The 19661-nt window shown below is 27.7% G+C and overlaps 2 protein-coding genes across 13 annotated transcripts; both read right to left on the bottom strand.

The window, feature by feature from the left end:
* Positions 1-463: 463 nt before the first annotated feature.
* LOC145971054 (uncharacterized) lies at positions 464-19116 on the bottom strand. 8 transcript variants are annotated; one of them, XM_083098311.1, is made up of 13 exons: positions 9925-10043; positions 9288-9358; positions 9098-9168; positions 8887-8978; positions 5038-5252; positions 4663-4914; positions 4468-4575; positions 3762-3836; positions 3220-3330; positions 2650-2787; positions 2208-2455; positions 1425-1584; positions 464-746 (listed from the first exon to the last, which is right to left on the bottom strand). In XM_083098311.1, exons 5-13 carry the CDS (start codon positions 5249-5251, stop codon positions 628-630), a joined length of 1425 nt encoding a protein of 474 aa, XP_082954437.1. In that variant the 5' UTR covers position 5252; positions 8887-8978; positions 9098-9168; positions 9288-9358; positions 9925-10043; the 3' UTR covers positions 464-627. The 8 variants fall into 8 exon arrangements, with proteins under 8 accessions (XP_082954437.1, XP_082954438.1, XP_082954435.1 ...); XM_083098312.1 differs by lacking the exon at positions 9098-9168; XM_083098309.1 differs by lacking the exons at positions 9098-9168; positions 9288-9358; positions 9925-10043 and having other exon boundaries at positions 8887-9002.
* On the bottom strand, positions 11204-18866 carry LOC145971056 (uncharacterized). Of its 5 annotated transcripts, XM_083098318.1 has the most exons (11): positions 18415-18577; positions 17687-17776; positions 14997-15183; positions 14754-14915; positions 14523-14672; positions 14290-14424; positions 14110-14220; positions 13566-13682; positions 12257-12471; positions 12012-12171; positions 11204-11713 (listed from the first exon to the last, which is right to left on the bottom strand). In XM_083098318.1, exons 3-11 carry the CDS (start codon positions 15181-15183, stop codon positions 11613-11615), a joined length of 1338 nt encoding a protein of 445 aa, XP_082954444.1. In that variant the 5' UTR covers positions 17687-17776; positions 18415-18577; the 3' UTR covers positions 11204-11612. The 5 variants fall into 5 exon arrangements, with proteins under 5 accessions (XP_082954444.1, XP_082954441.1, XP_082954442.1 ...); XM_083098315.1 differs by lacking the exons at positions 11204-11713; positions 12012-12171; positions 12257-12471; ... (3 more) ...; positions 14523-14672; positions 14754-14915 and adding an exon at positions 17390-17487 and having other exon boundaries at positions 15076-17304; positions 18415-18866; XM_083098316.1 differs by lacking the exons at positions 11204-11713; positions 12012-12171; positions 12257-12471; ... (3 more) ...; positions 14523-14672; positions 14754-14915 and adding an exon at positions 18085-18153 and having other exon boundaries at positions 15076-17304; positions 18415-18865.
* Positions 19117-19661: the final 545 nt, after the last annotated feature.

Here is a 19661-nt window from a genome sequence, read left to right as displayed (position 1 = left end):
TAGTATGTATAGGTATATTTATAGTATATTTATATAACGTCGTCAGTATGTTATTGGTATATCCATTAGGATTATAGGTTAGGTTAGGTTATATTAAATAGTAGTTAATATTTGGTGAATTTATTAAAAATATGTATTTCAATAAATTCAAAATATTGTTTTACATTTTTATATATACACTTATTCTATATATACATATATATATGTATATGTACATTATCTACATCTACTACATATATATATCTAATATTATCTACATATATAATATACATTAGCTTATATTTTTCAAGAGTTTGACTTAATAATATATTCCCGGAAATAGAAAATATCTAGCAATAGAAGCAGGGAATAATATTTATTCCCTTTTGTTATTGGTGAATATTTTCTATTCCTTGTTCATATTGACTGTTGCCAGGCATTGTGCCTTGAATCTTATGGATTCACGTTATCTTGGCCCCCAGAGTAGCGGATAAGTCAAAATATATTATTAAAAAAGACATATTATGGTGTTTATCAAAGAATTTGAAAAAGTATAATTCAACGTGATGTATATTGTAGGACGTAATTCCGGTAGCTGTACGTATCTTGTTCTTATATTGCCTGTTGCCAGGCATTATGAAAGGGCCTTCATTCTTGCTGCAGATTTCGAGAACGCTCCATGCGCTCTTTAACATGAGCTAGCCATATTTTTATTGGTGCAGCAATCTGCTCATCTGTTACATTTTCATGCGATTTTCGTATTACACCTGGAAAAATAATATATTTATATAACTTAATTATTTCTCAAGAAATAAGAACAAATAGATCTATAATTTATTTCAATCAAGTATTTAATTTAAATCAACAAATTAGTATACGTTTATTTCTAATATATATACATATATGTTTATTTCTAATATATTTTTATTTCTAATATATACAGAGTGTTTGATAGATTATGCCAACGAAAGTTTTCACCGTTTTGCAATTTCCGCAATAATTATTGATATAATATGAATAAGATGAAATAATTTTATAAAAATGGCGAATAAGTGCGCATTTAGGATGTATGCTCTCTAAGTATGCCAGCAGTGGAGTCAGCGAGTTTCGCAAGGGCCAAATTTCGTCGCGCAATTAAACTTTTCGCGCCGTGAAACAATCGTCGACTAGCCATACTTTTTAATTAATACTTTATTAATTATTGCAAAAATAAAATAGTAAAAAGGAATTTTTGTTCAGTTACAATATGTTCTAACTGTTCATGAGCGTTGGCACAATCTTTATCAGATATCTTGTATAAGATAATAAAAAAATACTAATATTTTGTGGACATGTTTTAATAATTATAATAACAAAAATTTACAAAATGTCTCAATTTGTAAGCAATTATCAAATTTATTAATAAAAAAGAGATTACTTTTATTTAAATATTTTATTATACTTACTCATAATTATTTTGCATATATCCAGATTTGAAAAAATTTTTTTTTTCTTGGCCCCGTGCCAACTGTATTTCTCCGCAAGTTCATTTGCTAATATAGATTTTATTATTTGTAAACATGAAGTTTTCAAGTTGTTGCAAGTTAGACGTGTCAATTGTTTAATCTGAAAATATTTTATAAAACGCATTATTAATAATTATTTTCGAAATATATATAATCGAAATTTTATATTATTTTTTAAATAATATTCTTTGCATAAAACATATGAAAATGAGAAGGATATAATCTTAGGATTTGCAACTCTGAATAAAAATATTCCAGTAAATTCATTTACATGTTTGTAAATACTTTTTTAAAATTGCTATTAAAAAACTTGTTTCATATAAATATATAATTTATATACATATGCGTCCGCTATCTGAGAAATTTATGTATGTTGCATGAATCAAATACATATTATACAATGCAGGAGGTAATAAATATGATTTTATCATGCAAGAAATACGTAAAACTTTTTTAACGACTTCTATTGAGGGCCACTTCGATCAACTCCGATTAATTTTAATCGACGATTAAACTATATCTTTGTCTCTTTTTAAGAACGTATCTGAAAAGAGATAAAGATATAGTTTAATCAACGATTAAAGTTGATCGAAGTTGGTTGAAGTGGCTCTGCTACTCTTTTCAGAATTGTCCTAATTAGATCCTAAGCTGTTGTCCTTCTTTTTTTTTAAACAAATATAATATTGAATTATTTTTAAATTGAAATATAGATCTTCGACTTACCATTTGATTTCGATAAGATGAGTCATTTTTTAATTTTTCTTCCAAGAGTTGAAGACTGTTCTCATCTTTGAGCGGTAAATCTTCAAAAACATCAATTTCTCTTTGTTCCATAGTTGAGCTGACTGAAAGTTTCTCCAATATGAGTTTTTGATTCGTATTTATTATTTTCACTTTTTGGCTTATATTGTTGATTTTTAATTCCAAATTTGTTAATTTTCTAATTACAAATTTTTGAAAATTTTCCATTCCTATAAAATATAATATAATTGAAAAAAGTTAATTCATGTACGAAAACAAAAAACAAAATTTTTAAAAAATTGTAGCGATTAAAAATATAAAAAAATTGGAAATAAAAATAAAAAATATAACGCAAAATTGTTTCCAAATAAATAACATTATGACAAAATATCTTAAGTAAAATAGAAACTATTTGCATACTAACTTTGTTCATTCAAGTTTGGACCTAACGTGTTATTTGCTAATATGATTGGAGGGTTAACATTGTTATTGTTGTCATTGTTATCATCATGATCATCATCATCCTCTTCTGAGTTAAACAAATTTTCAGTACATTGCGGCTCTAAAAATAAAATTACTATTATTACTATTTCAATACAATTTAAACATAGATTTAATTATACAATTATAATATTGATCTAATTTTTTATACATTAATGTTTTTTTAATTTATATAAGAGCGTCAAAGTTGGGTGTTTTCCAGCAAAAAACATAGAAAACAGTGTAACACGTCAACTGTTTCTTGTTAAAAATCTTCCATTATAAAGAACATATTTAGATGTATAAACAAAATATAAAATTTTTTAAATATTTTAAGAGTAAAATATGAAAAAAGGTGTAAGAGATATATTACGTTAAATTGTTTCATACTAAATAACATTATGGCATTCTAAATTATATCATATAGTCATATTATATAGTCATATTATATAGTCAAGTAAAGTAGAAATTATACTAATTTGGTTTAGAATTTTACTTGGTTTCAAATACGAACCTGTTGTCGACGTGTTGATTGCTATTACAATTGGGTTATTAACATCATCATTAACATTATTATGGCACTTTTCTGGGTCGGGTACATTTTCCATACATTGAAAATCTGAAACTAATAAAATAGTATTACCATTATAGATATTTTTATAAATTTTTCGATTTATCTCAATATACAATATTTATCATAAACACAAGGTTATAAAACAAGTGAACTAAAATCAAATATTTTTTACTAATACATACACAAGATGTAACATGCGCATTTACAAATTACGTAACATCATTTCTTAATGAAAAATAAAGAAAAGTACTATTTTTTCTGCGACAGTTGACGATAAAAGAATTATTAATTAAATATCATCCAATCAGCGCCATTTTTTAGGCGGTCCGCACATCGAGTAATGTGGCTACACATTTTACTTGACGCGCAATTCACAGACGTCTGCCTAAAGAACGACGCTAATAAGATAATATTTATATATATAATACCTCTATATATACAATATAATATATACATATATATTTAAATTTATTCATGTATACCTGGTGCATTATAGTTGCAATCGTACATCATTACATTCAAGTTAGCATCAAAGAGTTCAATATTTTTATCCTTTTCTGAAACAAAAGAGGTTAATATTTTTATATGTCATTTACTCGTCATTCATTTTTGATGTTTTCTTTGGGAGCGTCCAGTTTGACCACAGCCAATCATATCGACCTATGCCTAGGGTAACCAGCAACGATAACCAATCAGAGATGGCTGTGGTCAATCCGAACGTGGTCAAATTATATCCACTCGTTTTCTTTCAATACTTTTTCTTATAAGTACGTTAGTTTTTTAATCTTTCTTTAATATTACATATCTTTATATTATCTTATATATTTTTAATATTACATATCTGCTGTTTTTACATTCAAATTTCATGAAAATATAAAAGTAATAGAAATTAAAAAATATAATTTTATTATGTATTTATATATTATATTAAAGCTTAATAAAACAGTTTATTTTTAACTGTTAATAACATTATAATTATTTACTCCGCAAAAAATAGAATCCAAAAATGTACCAACATTTACCAAAAGTTAATTATTTATGCAATAATACCAAAAAACTCTGTATACAAGTGCATGCGTGCAAATTTGTGTATGTATGAGAGAGAAAGCATATATAATATATTACAGTATTCAAATATATAAATCTCTTGTACAAATCTTAATTTATTTCAACAAAAATTATACTTACGAGAATCAATTTTTCTTCCTGTTTCTATACAGTGTAATGTAGTTGTATTTTCCACTTTATTCTCGATTCTTTTGGCACATTTTCTTTTAATATTTCTCTGATTAAAATCTAAAATTCATGTGATAATATATTTATATTTAATTATTGAAACAATATATTTTTTTTAAATTTATTAATGTTTTATAATGCTCTTACCTTTTTGTTCATTTCTTGCAATTATTGTTTTTTTATTATATGTAGTCATGTTTGTAATTTTTGGAACTTTTGATAATTCACTTAAAAATTCGTCGGACAATTCGTCACTGCTACTCATTGATGCGTCATCAATGGTTTTAGCAGCTCTAAGTTTCCTTGATTTTTTAAGATACTCTTCTTTTTCGGTATTAGAAGTCAGATCGGACTCTTCTTCGGCCTGCTTTAATTTTTGTCTTGCCACTGTATAATTTGCTGCAACAAAATATAATCGTAATAAAAACATATCATTTTTCTATAATTATTAAAAAACAACATACATTAATATTATATGCGTAAAAATAATAATAATACATTCAAGAAAAGAATGTTACTTACAATATGTTCCATATATTTTTGCAATAGTATGTGCCGTCCAAGTAGGTTGCGGTTCCTCCATAAATTTAACGGCTTTATCATATCTTTTATTGTTGGTGAAATTAGGCCAAACTGCTTTTTTCAAATCTTTATCCAACCAATTTTGTGGAATAATTTGAAGTCCATCTTCAAATTCCACAATTGCATAAAACTTTGTTGTCTCAGTTTCTGTCATTCTGTTATTCAAAGCAATATATAATTTTGTATTACATTTTACTATGAATCAATGGAAAAACTGCAAATTTGTCATCTTTATATGGTAATTTCACATATTTCCTAGTTACATTTTTTAATGGCCACGATTTCAAATCTGAATACGAGTGTACAATATAAATTCCAAGTAATGAAGATGGACAAGGCATATTAAATAAATCCTCTTTTTCTAAAAATTCGTGGCCTATAATGACAGGAATATTTTGTTTTGTGCAGTATGCTATATTTTTTATAGTTACAATGCTGCCACAATTCAAGCCACAACAATTATCCGCAAGTGTGTTACATTTCAATGTTATTCCGTTGTATTTAACAATTTTATATTGTGGATTCTTGCAGTTGGATATAAGTGGACCATTCTGATGCAACGATATTAAATTTGGATGTACCAGAACAGAATGTGATAAAATAGTTGATGAATCTGAGTTAATTTCTTTTTCAATATATCTCCGTATAACTTGTTGCAACGGTTTGTCCGCTTTTCTAATGTATTTCTTCAATATCTGCATATAATTTTCAAATTTGAATGCACTGAAATTATCAAGCGGCCCAAATTTTTTGACGTCATCAACAAGATGTATGAGATTGTGAATATTATGTGACATATTCTTAACTCCATAAAGTTTCATAAATATTTTAATAAAGAAAAGTATTAAGTCTTGCGCATAAGTTACATATTTGTTTAAATCTTGCGAAGACAGAATTCTGATAATCACATGTAATGTTAGAAAATGTATATACACATTCTTTTTTAATATAGATTTAAAAGCCAATGGACCAGTATATAACAATATCAATCTATATTCCGTAGCTTTCCATAGCTTCACACAGTTCATTGATCGTGGCTTTCTTGCAAATTCTACTGGTATAAAAGGCTTCAATTGTACTACCAAACGTGTAGAAATTTCTTCGACAACTCTAGATGGTAGTCGATAATGTAACTCTCCATCAAGCCATAAGTATATTAACTTGCGCATAATTCCCAGACATATCAAATGCATATAATCTAACGGGACACCAGTAACAGGTTTAAAATGAGGTATTTGTAGTAAACTACAAGTGATATCTGGTTTGTGGTAATTCTCATCTATCTTTTGTTTGAAATCATCATCTGTTCGAAGAGGTGCATTGATCTGTGGAAAACATATTCGATTTCCTACAAATTCTCCTTCTGTCTGACATTTGGTACAACTGGAATATCCAGAATGTCCCTTTACACACAGAACGAATGATTTCGCTGGTGTATCACAAATTAAAGCCGCAAGTCTGCATGGTATGATACGACCATTTATGTTAATGCCATTTTCGCATATATCTTTAACTTCATCAACAAAATCTTTTAAAAAATCATTGGAATTTGCTGGTTTTTCGTTTCCATGATAAAGTCCAATTAGAAAGACATAATCGTATGGAAAAACTGATCCTAATATAGGCCAGAATTGTTGTGACGATGATCTTGACAGTGGTAATCCATCAATATTGATGCTAATTTTCACACAATCAATATTATCTTTTATAGATGTCAATATATGTAATAGAGAATTCAGTAATCCAAAATGATAGTATATTCCTGGTGTTACTGTACGTATTTCTTGTCTTCTTGGTGTTTTTAGAAGTGAGCGTGCATCTAACGTTAATGTTGAAAAGCAAGAATGTTGTTTTAATCTTTCAAGTAATTCTCTAAGAGCAGTATGTGAAATTTGATGGTTTGTAGCCCACACAGCAAGACTATTTTTAAAATCGTTTGTTGTATTTGCATTTTCAGATGCAATATAAGGTAGTGATTCTTGAGAAGATTCTTGATAAATGCTCACAGATGATTGTTCTGAATCTGATTCATTCAATTCCAAATATTCATCATTTTCACATTTCATAGATATATTATTTTGTCCATAAATAGTGTCATTTTCAGTTGCAAATGTCTCATAACGATTGTGTGAATTAATTGTGGAACTGGTTATTCTCAAATATTCTGGATTTTCATAATTATTATCTGATAATATATTCGTATTTAACAAACTGTCACATATAAGTTTTGATTTTTCGGCAGCTAATCGATTTAAGTGCCTCTTCGATATATGTGAAATGTCTTTTCTGGGTCGCTTTCGATTCATTGTTGTATTTCTATTCAAATATAAATATAAATAATTTGTGGTATGATATTTTTAAGTATTATATTGGCACCTTGTATCCTTGTCAGAGCGCGAATATTAGACAAAGACAGAAGGGACCCATATGCAGCTTTCTCTTTTATTGCTATATCGCTTTTTCAGCTCGCTCGCGCACTCTATTTTTAATATCTCTATGATTTTATCTATAATATATAATTTTCTCTACAATATATATAAGAAATAAAAAAATATAAATAAAAAATATTTAAATATAAATAAATATTAAAATAATAAAAAATAAAAATATAAAAATATAAATATTAAAAAAACTATTTGTATTTTAAAAAACCATTTAAAAAATGCCTATTTCCATGTCCTATTTTAAATGCGTGTCTAAAAAACATTTTGCATTTTTAAATGAAAAGGCTTCAACTATTTTGCAATATTTATTTCAAATAAGTTTGGACACTCATTTATTTGCACATTTCTGTATATCTATCTATATATACAACAGGATGTTTCAAGAAGAATGGTCTATATTCTAGAATTGTACACATCATTTTGAATAAAAAAGTTTATACATATAAAGTTTATATATATATATAAACATGTGTCCTGTTCTCGACGGTTATAAAAATACACCATATTCAATCTAAAGAACGAATACATTTATTATCTTAGTAAAACCAAATTCTATAAAACAAAATTACATTAAATTTTCATCAAATCCTGTTACAAATGTAAACATTAGATAACGTTTGATAAATCGTGTTAGTTTGAAATTTTTAGTTTCCGATATAATAAAAATACTTCATATACACTCTAAACTGTCAAAATTATTATTAATTTAAATTATTATTTTTTAATTATTCAAATTTATTGTAAGCTTACACTGCTTTAATGTAAGTTTTGTTTCATAGAATTTGATTCTATTAAATTAAAAAATGTATTCTTGACAGAACACACTTTATCTTTATAACCGTCTTTAGAATAGGAAACATATTTATATAAATTTTTTCTTTAAAAATGTGTCTTAATCAATCATGTCTTAATAAAATACTAACCATTCCTCTTGAAACACCTTGTATATGTGTATATACACAATGATCAGAAAAGTAATGAAATTAATTATGTAGTGCATATTGTGGCAACAGAAATCATAATTACGCGGAATATAAAAAGTATAATCCTTTTTTCAAAAGTAATACTTTTCAGTGTTACTTTTCTGACAGACCATGTTTATATATACTGAAAGAAAAGAATGGTTGGATTGACTAAATTTTTCAACAAAATTTTTATTTTATTTTAACAATAAAATGTTTACTCATTGTAATAAAAATTTGGAGCAGTGAAGTAAATTATTCTTTGATTGAGCAAACATTTTGTTGAAATAAAATAAAATTTTATTGAAAATTTTAGTCAATTCAATCGATCTTTTTTTCTCAGTGTAGATACAGATATGCAATACATAAAAAATGGCACTTACTTGATGCTCTCTGACCCAGTAATAAATAATACGTAGATGTGCAGATGATGTGCAGAGTGGACGCACACTAAGGTAATTTTCTCTTGGTTATTCTGCAACATAAAAATTATAAATAAAATTACTTAATAATACTTTAAACATATAAAATCTTTAACATGTATTAAATACAAAGCTAACAACACACATGCGATACACAAGAGTTCATACTTACTTTGGGTTTTGCGTTCCAGTAAATAGCTGGACAGACTGGTTGCACACTCAGCCAATCTTCTCTTGATTATGCTGCAACATAAAAATTATAAATAAAATTACTTAATAATACTTTAAACATATAAAATCTTTAACATGTATTAAATACAAAGCTAACAACACACATGCGATACACAAGAGTTCATACTTACTTTAGGTTTTGCGTTCCAGTAAATAGCTGGACAGACTGGTCGCACACTCAGCCAATCTTCTCTTGATTATGCTGCAACATAAAAATTATAAATAAGAATGACATACTTTACATGTATTATGTATATACGAAAAATAATATACTATATAAAAGATATTATAAGTATATTCTGAGAATATACGAGAAATAATATACTACAAGAGATGTTATAAGGATGTTCTGAGAATATACGAGAAATAATATACTAGAAGAAATGTTACAGGGATGTTCTGAGAATATACGAGAAATAATATACTACAAGAGATGTTATAGGGATGTTCTTAGTGCGTAAATAATATACTGATGATTCACACAGTATATATAGAATATTCGTATATCATGTGTTAATTATTGGTAGGGTTAATTATTTGAGGTTTGATGTAAATGAAAAGCAAGTAATAAATTCATTGATAATTAATTATATTTTTATATTTCTCATGCAACTTTCTTAAACATAACCTCAATTTTGTGAAATGTTTCACCGTGACAAATTATGAAATGTAGCAAGAAATACTAAAAATATATAACAAATAAAATATTCTTAAACTTTATTTGATGTCCAATAAAATATTTAGAAAAGAAGGAGAAAGATTACTTACCTCTGAATTCGTCGATAATTCGTAGAGAATCAACTAAAAACCACGCGGTATCAAGTGGTAGTCAAGAAGACCGGAACCGGTAATATATCGGAAATGACGCTCTCAAATGGCGCTACTATCTGCGTAAATTAAAACTATATTCTGAGAATATACGAAAATATACGAAAAATAATATACTGTACAAGATATTAAACGTATATTCTGAGAATATACGAAAATATACGAAAAATAATATACTGTGCAAGATATTAAACGTATATTCTGAGAATATACGAAAATATACGAAAAATAATATACTGTGCAAGATATTAAACGTATATTCTGAGAATATACGAAAATATACGAAAAATAATATACTGTACAAGATATTAAACGTATATTCTGAGAATATACGAAAATATACGAAAAATAATATACTGTACAAGATATTAAACGTATATTCTGAGAATATACGAAAATATACGAAAAATAATATACTGTACAAGATATTAAACGTATATTTTGGGAATATACGAGAAATATACGAAAAATAATATACTTCTTAAGATATTACAAGTATATCCTGAGAATATACGAAAAATAATATACTACAAGAAATGTTATAGGGATCCCAGATAGCACAGAGAATCCAAAAAGAATTTTTTTTGAATTCCATATTTTCAAAAAGAATTCTTTTTTCATCGCCATTTCTGTTCTAAAAGTATTCTTCAGAATTCCAAAAGAATTCACCTTTATGTCACCAATTGTAAGTCCTTTTTCGAATACAAAAAGAAATCTTTTTATATTCCATAACAATTCAAAATAGTATTCTATAAGAATTCGAAATAGTATTTTTTAAGAATTCGAAATAGTATTCTAACAGAGCTCCATAAGAGGTCGCTTTATTTTCTTTCTGGATTTGAAAATGGTTCTTGGAAAGGTTGTAAAGGATTCTTTTTGGATGCTTAAAATAAAATATATTTTGCGCTAAAAATATGTTTTATGGAAAAATGTATTTTATACGGTAAATGTATGTATATTATATAAATCTTTCTTTAATTCACTATATAAAAATACACTGCAACAAAAAATGACAATACGGAAAATGTAGTAAAATATTTGCATTATAGTAACAAACTGATTTATCGTATAAAATACATTATTCCATAAAATATATTTTTAACGCAAAATATATTTTAATTTATATTTCTTAATTTTAAAGAATGTCATACTTTGATTTTTATTACAAATTAAATATTACTTTTATTTAAAATGTATATGTTGTACATCTTTGTACATTTTATATTCTTTGGTTTGAAAACTTAATTGTTTCTATTAATTATATCACTAATTTATTTAAAATATAAAATAATAAATATCTTTAATATATAAATGTTATTATAAAATAATAAGTAATATACTTTTTTTATCAAAACGACGTATCCAAATTAAAATAATACATTAACAGCAAAAAATTAAATACATTGAAAAGAACAATACATAATGACAATGTTCAAAATATTATAAAAAACTAAACATTATATAAATAAGAGAGTTAAGACACACAAAATAATCTTGAAAATATTTTGTGATAAAAACTTAGAATTGAAAACAAAATGTATGAATCAATCACTATATATATTATATATTATATTTTAATAAACTATGAAAGAAAAATTTTTATACCGTTATTGAAAAAGTAAAAGAAATCAATTTTTACTTTTTAATCGGTCACTAGCGTGCTGCAGCCACTTCTTTATAATTATTTCAATATCGTTTTTGGTAACGTTTTTTATTTTTGAAATAGTTTCTGTAAGAGAAAATTTTCTAATTAATTATATAGATATGACAAAAATAATTTAATATTAATATTTGAATATATTTATCCAATAAAAAATGATGATTTGAAAAAAATTGATATTTTTTTAATTAATATCGTTTATCACTGTATAAAAGCTGAAATATATGCAAACAAATTTACATAGCGCATAAAAATACGTATAAAGAAATTGACCATTTCTTTATGTAATATACTTATATACATATTATGTTATGCATCTATGCAAATTTATTTGGATATATCTTAAATATTATCTATATTAACTTACCGACAATAAGTTGGGAAATTAGGGTTTCTCGAAAGTTCCGCGTATTCTTTTGGCCAGACCAAGAATACTTCAAAGCTACCTCATTTGATATAAAAAAGCGTAATGTGGCTCTTGTACATTTGCCTGGATCTGATCCTCCAATCATTTTTATTTCATGAATCTGTAAAAACAGGCAACGATTATTATTATTATTATCATACTTTGAATATTGTACATACAGGAAATAACAAAAATGATTTCCTTACATATAATTTTTGTAGTTCCAAAGATATAACAAGATTTTCTTCAAACTCTTCAAACTCTTGGACAGTTCTTAGAGGAAAATTAGGCAAAAGATTTTCTCCTTCATCTACTTGCATGTCTGTAGAACGATCTTTCAGTAAATTGATAATATGGTTCAACTTTGTATTGAGGCCCTTGTAATATTTTTGAAATCGCTCTTCTGTCATCGGTTCTGAAACTGTTATTATTAATTTAATATATATATTATTAATAGTGAATATTTTTGTATCGCTAGTAAATTAATAAATCAAAGAGTTGTTTGTATTTCGACCAATACTAGCCATTAATTTGTTTATTTATAACAACGTTTCGACCATCGGTTTTGGTCCTTTTCAAGTACAAAACTAAAATTATAAACAAAGATTTACAATTAACGGTTTGCAATACCCACACAAAAGATAAGAAATACATACGTTGCAGTTATTATAATTAAAGCGGAGGACTCCTCATTCTTTAGATTTTCCACAGAAATTATTAACAACTTTGTCAAATTTGCAAAAGAGAAATCGTTGTGTCATGATGAAATTCAGTTAAACATATGAGCCTTTTTTAGTCTAGCAAGTTAAACGACCTTTATTATTTTGTCATAAGTGTTATAACACTTATGACAAAACACATAAGTGTTATAACACTTATGACAAAATAATAAAGGTCGTTTAACTTGCTAGACTAAAAAAGGCTCATATGTTTAACTGAATTTCATCATGACACAACGATTTCTCTTTTGCAAATTTGACAAAGTTGTTAATAATTTCTGTGGAAAATCTAAAGAATGAGGAGTCCTCCGCTTTAATTATAATAACTGCAACGTATGTATTTCTTATCTTTTGTGTGGGTATTGCAAACCGTTAATTGTAAATCTTCGTATATAATTTTAGTTTTGTACTTGAAAAGGACCAAAACCGATGGTCGAAACGTTGTTATAAATAAACAAATTAATGGCTAGTATTGGTCGAAATACAAACAACTCTTTGATATATATTATTATTTACGTGTCTGTGTGTGTGTGTGTGTGTGTGTGTGTGTGTGTGTGTGTGTGTGTGTGTGCGCGTGCGTGTGCATGCGTGCATGTGTGTGTGTGTGTGTGTGCGCGTGCGGCGTGCGGCGTGCGTGCGTGCGTGCGTGTGTTCGTGCGAATATAGTATCTCAAAAAACACAATAGCATATGCAATAGTAAAAAATTTATTATTTTATTGAATTATTTTATTGTTATATATAAATAGAGCAATTTTTCATTTGCCCAATAGCATAAAGTAAAAATTAATAACTTACACTGTGTACGATTGTGTTCTTGCACCTGGTGATTTTGTGCCGGGTAATCTTCCGCATTTCTTCTCCGATCTTCGGCAAGAACAGGATTCACGTTTGTTTCCAATTCAGCATTTGCAGCTGTAAGAACATTTCAATTTTCTAGATAAAAACTGAATATTTTATATGTACTTAAATAGCATAGTATCATAAAATTACATTTTTGGCTATCTCATTCTTAAAACCAAGAACACTTCGGAATACCAATCGATATAATAAGAATTCAGAGATTTCTAAAAATCAATCTTACTAATAAAATTAGTATAATTTTTGTAATTTTAATTTAATAATTTTTATATAATCTTTAAAATTTGTTATGAATTTAAGAATCTTACTTTAGAAACAATTGCATTTAGAGATTTTGTACTGGACTGGCTGCACAATTAATATATATTCGATTTTAAGAAGCAAATTGCTCACGGGATAAAGAATAAAAACACAAATTAGTAATAGCCATAATGAATGAATTAATGTATGTATATCTGGATTTTCTAAGCAGACGACTTACATGTCGTAGCTTCAATTCTACGTTGTTTTGAAGATCTAAGTAAATTTTCGATTGGCCTATTAACGTCTTCAACTTTTTCTATGCATGCTTTCTTCCTTGAATATGTCGATGCTGAAAAAATTTTGTAATGCAACTGTCAATATTAACTAAGATAAAAAATATATAAAATGTAAGACTTACTTTGTTTTTGCAAAATGGTATTTTCTGTACTTTTATGTACAAGTGTTGAATCCAAGTTTTCATCCTGGACAAAGGACTTTTCCAAAACGTTATTATTTTCAAATACTTCTGTTGATATAGATGAGCTTTCACATTCTAGAAATATATTAATTCATATAATATTCATATTTATGGAAAAATCACATGCAATTAAAGATAAATATAAATATATATGTATTTCACATATAATTTACCTAACATATTTGTTTCATTTCTCTCTTGTAAATCTAACGATAGTGTATTTGTCAAAAAAGTTTTATGTTGATCAAAATTTTGTTGCTCATAATGAGATGGTGGTAGCCGAACTGAGCTTGTAGCACATTTATCTTTACATCTTTCGATTTCTGCAAAATACAAAATATTTCGTTATATATATTTGTTTTCCTGTATTTGAAAATAATTGTATTATACATAAACGACATTACCTTGCTCTTCTTCTGATGTATCGTCATAAAATGCTGGCTTTTTTTTATGACGTTTCTTTTCTGCTTCATTTAAGAGAGGTTTTGTGCATATATCATCAGTATCATCATTCGTCGATGCATTAATACAATGCTCTTCTATTTGATTAGCTATATGAATAGTCTCTGCAAAATAATTAATTTTTTATTAATGATTTGTATAGTTAGTTAATATTTTATAAATATTTAATATTGATAAAAACGAACCAAAAGGTCCTAGACGTTTACGGCATTCATACGTAAGCCAGTCAGATTTTGGTTGTAGATTATGCATTTTATGCTTATTAAATTTAACGTGTTTTGGGGGCCAAAAAATTTCGTTTGATTCTACATTTATCCAATTTTCTGGTACGAGATTACAAAAGTCGTCAAAAAATACCACGTAATACTGCATCTGCAAATTTGTGAATCAACATCACCTCAATTAATATGTAATAGAGGCATAGCGTAAGTGGTATTTTCGTATGTCACTAGAAATCCTTTGCGGCTTATGCATTGTGCAGGCCACATATGTACAGGTGACAGATTTTCGATTTTGTATATATTTAAGTTACTTGAAGAACACGGATAATTTAAAATATCGTTTTTCTGTAGAAATTGACGACCAAGAATAACAATCACATTTTCTATTAATCCAATATGCTTGATCATCACGATTGTTGCATCAGTCAGGAAGCAACAGTTGTCCGGCCTCTTATTCGATAACATAAAATTGCGAAATTGTAGAATTTTGTGCTCGCTGTGGCAACCCAAAGGAAGTTCTGACACAATTGGATATTTGAGTAGAGGATACTTCACAATTTTTGGATTCTTCTCTTGCAGATGTTGATTGCAATTGTTCTCTTCACTCAATCGTCGATGAATTTGTTGCAAGGGATTTGCATGTTTTCGTAATATTCGCTTTAATATTTGCATATGATTTTCAAAATCAAAAGCACTATATGAATCTAATGGACCATACATCTTTACATCTTCATTTAGATGAATAAGATAGTGAAAATTACTTGTAACATATTGCTCTCCATACAATTTTTTAAATTCTTGTACGAAATAAATGAGCAGTTCTTTAGCATAAGCGTTGTTTCTGTTACAGTCTCGAGGGTCGCACAATATTCGTATAGCACAATTTAAACTATTAAAGTGAATTAAATATTCTTCAGGAAGAAAATTTTGTAAGATTATCGGTCCAAGGTATAGTAAGAAAAATCGAAATTCAGTGCCTTTCCAATGACATAACTCCTGCAAACCTCGAGGTTTTCTGTTAAAATCTTTTGGCACCCATTGTGCGACTACAACTAATGAATCTGATAATTTTTGCACAGCTTGAGAACTAAACTTTGGACGTCGACGATTATCTAACCAGCTCATTAACAGGGATTTCATGACACCCAACAATACCACGTGCAAAAAGTCCAACGGGAATTGTTTTACCATATCGATAGGTAACGATTCAAACGGCGAAACTGCAATATGGTGTTCTTCATTCATTCTACTTCTGAAGGTATCGTCTGTTCGTAGTGGTGCTGATTCGGAAAGAAAAACCATTCGATCTCTAAACTCTCCTTCCACAATACATTTGTCGCAACTGAAGTATCCATTAAACTGCTTAGTACATTTAACGTAAGACCGTGCAGGACTGTCACAAATTATGCATCGTAAAGTAACCTGGAATCTTTTTCCATCTGTGACAATTCCTCCATTTTGTAACTGTTTGTATTCATTTATAAACGGTCTCAGATAGTTGTGAACTGAAGATGGTTTATTATTACCATGATAAATTCCAATAACAAATGGCGTATTCAAAGAGCTGTGAACACGTTTTCCTAATATAGGCCATAAACATGTTTTAGAAGATTTCGCTATGGGTAAACCATCGATATTTATATCAAACATAAATCCCGTTTCATCAATATAAGTTGAATCACATAGCTGGTTTTCGATTATTGTTTTTAATCCATAATGAAGATATTCTCCAGGTGGACAAGGACTAATTTTTAAATTAGAAGTTCGAGGAGTTCGTAACAGAGTTCGAGAGTCTTGAGGCAAATTATTAAATCCTGCCTTTCTAAGCAGTTTTAAAAGGCGATTTAAATGTATGTGTTTAATTTGAGAATCAACCGCAAACAATTGTAATTCTTCAATAAAATTAAAAGCGTTTTTTTCATCAAAATTATCTTCTTCGGCTTCCTCTTCTGAATCGGTATTACATCTATCATGTAATATTATTTCTTGTATAATATTATCTTCGTCATTCAACTCGTTCTCAATATCAATGTTACTTTCTATGGTATTATGTATGCCTCCAGATTCAATATTGGGTTGAAGATTATTTTTTCTTTCACATATCCTTTGTCTGACGTAAAAACTATCATCTTCAGATTGCAGCTTATTTGCTAATTGTACAGATGAATTATGAAGATCATGCATATCTGCTTTCGATTGGGCAGCCAGTCGACGATAAATCTGTCTTTTCGAAAGATTGGAGTATTTTTTTCGATTTGGCATTTTCCTGGCACTATAATTTTTTTTTCAATTTTATTATTGTAAAATACCCTCAAATAGCAAAAAGTAGGAAAGAAAATATAAGCCAGATAGCTTACACAAAACCTCAATGTCAAAACTCAACAACTTCAATAATCAGATATTAGGATCTTATACGGTGCGTTATTGATAAGGCTTTAACTTTACTCTGTTTCGTCTTCCTCAACGAACAACGTAAACACGAGTGCCATAAACAATACATTAGTCGTTATTATAATTAACCGACACAAACGTCTTTTTAAAACGTATGCAAGATATAAAGCTTTGTTAAAAAAGTATAAGCTTTGTTAAAAAAATATAAAAATAATTAATTGTAAAATAACTATAATTGGGAGAAAATTTTTATATCTCTTTACCTTGAAAGTATGCTATCAATTTTGGAAAAATGTAGAGCAAATGTAGATCTATTCCTATTCTACAATTCCAAAAATCAAGAGTGCAGGTATCTGCAACATAAAAAGAATTTCATATAAAAACAAGAATTTTAAGAAATATATATAGATAATAAATATAATTTAAATATAATTTATATATATATTTGTTCATTCATATAAAAAATTTGGATACAGTAATATTATATATATAATAGTATATATTATAATTGTAGATATCAAGGGGTCTTGTTCTCTCTCTCTCTCTCTCTCTCTCTCTCTCTCTCTCTATATATATATATATATATATATATATATATATATATATATATATTATTTTCCATTATTATAGCCTTTGTTATTTTATTGCCAGATTTATACACCTATTGCTAGTGCGGTAGACCCCTTGGTAGAGAGGTTATGTTCGTATGCTGATAATCCTTTGCAAAATACTAGCAACATGGATAAAAATTGTAAAATCAAATATACAACTGATCACATATACACAACTAATGGCATATAAAATAGTAGATTTATTAAATAAATAGATTGAGACGAATCACATAAACTGGTAGTCCGCAGGAATACACAAGCTGTGTTCTGATATTCACTGCCAGTATGTCATGTATATATACTATAAATTTTCAATATTGGCAGTGAATATCGGAACGCAATTATATAGTAATAATCACGAAAAACCATTAGGCACTTACCGTATATATTAACCGATAAGATCAGGGACAACCTCTCCTCGAACGATCACACACAAAACCACATGAACCACAAAAGATGCGTATAGCTATCCGCGCGCCTTCTTCGCACGAGTAAAAAAGCTGACGCTCATTAACCAATCAGACTGTCGCCTGATATAATATTTTAAGACTTTCTTTATAACAACTTTAGAACAACTTTAGAACTTAAATTTAATTCTATAAAAAGTCAAAAGATATACTTGTATAGAATCCTTTTTAAAGTACCAAAAAAAACTTCTTTTGAATTCTTTTTTGAATAAATTACGGTAATTCATAACGAATTTGAATGTCGAATCCTTTTTGAACTCATTTCGACTAAATTATGTAAATTCATAACGAACTTGAATATTGAATCCTTTTTCAACTCATTTCGAACAGATTACGCGAATTCTTAAAGAATTAGGAAAAGTGAATTCTTTTGGAACTCATAATGATCATCTGTGCTATCTGGGATGTTCTCCGTACATTATATACGATACGTACATTCACAGTATGAGTATAGAATATTCGTATGATATCATGTGCTGTTAGGGTTATTTGAAAGCGAATATAAAATAACAATTAAATACATAATCACAAATTGTGATCATTTTCTGAATGATGACTACATTATAAAACAATTATAAAAGATTTACTTATTTATTGGTAGAAAAACATATTTCAATTATCTACGCTTATCCACGATCCATGATATATTATGCGATTATGCGGAATTAATAATAAATTAGTCATGGATTAAAAGTTACAAAAGAGATAAATTTGCTCGTTTTGCTTACACTTAAAGTCAGTACACATGAGAAAATTTTAGTATTTACCATAAGCAAATCGACCAATCACAGGACGGCGTCCATTTTATATAGCTTCCGGCTAACTTCACAATATAAAAAAATTTAATTAAAATTAAACGAATGACTCACAAACCTTTTTAATTATACTTCAAAACTCTTCATACGAAATACAAACGATTCATAAGGAGAATTTTTAATATTTAGTTATGTTGGCTAACTACATACTGTAAAAATGATTAATTTTTTATAATTATTCTAATTACTCACAAACGTTTTTAATCACACTTCAAACATCTTCATACGAAATACAAACGATTCCATAAGGAGATTTTTGGTTGGCTGAAAAATTTCCGGCTAACTTAATACGAATGTACCAGGGCCCTTAGTTTGATGTCGCCATCGATGTCGCACAAGGCGATT

Source organism: Camponotus vicinus, unplaced genomic scaffold, assembly GCF_025532165.1.
Source record: "Camponotus vicinus isolate PSW18456_S1 unplaced genomic scaffold, iyCamVici1.0 SCAF_4, whole genome shotgun sequence".
NCBI classification, from domain to species: domain Eukaryota; kingdom Metazoa; phylum Arthropoda; class Insecta; order Hymenoptera; family Formicidae; genus Camponotus; species Camponotus vicinus.
This window is presented reverse-complemented; position numbering and strand designations above follow the sequence as displayed.

What these genes read in the sequence shown, in the direction of transcription:
- LOC145971054 (XM_083098306.1), bottom strand. Translation starts at nt 7,403, where the DNA reads ATGAATCGAAAGCGACCCAGAAAAGACATTTCACATATATCGAAGAGG.
- LOC145971056 (XM_083098315.1), bottom strand. Translation starts at nt 17,294, where the DNA reads ATGCCAAATCGAAAAAAATACTCCAATCTTTCGAAAAGACAGATTTAT.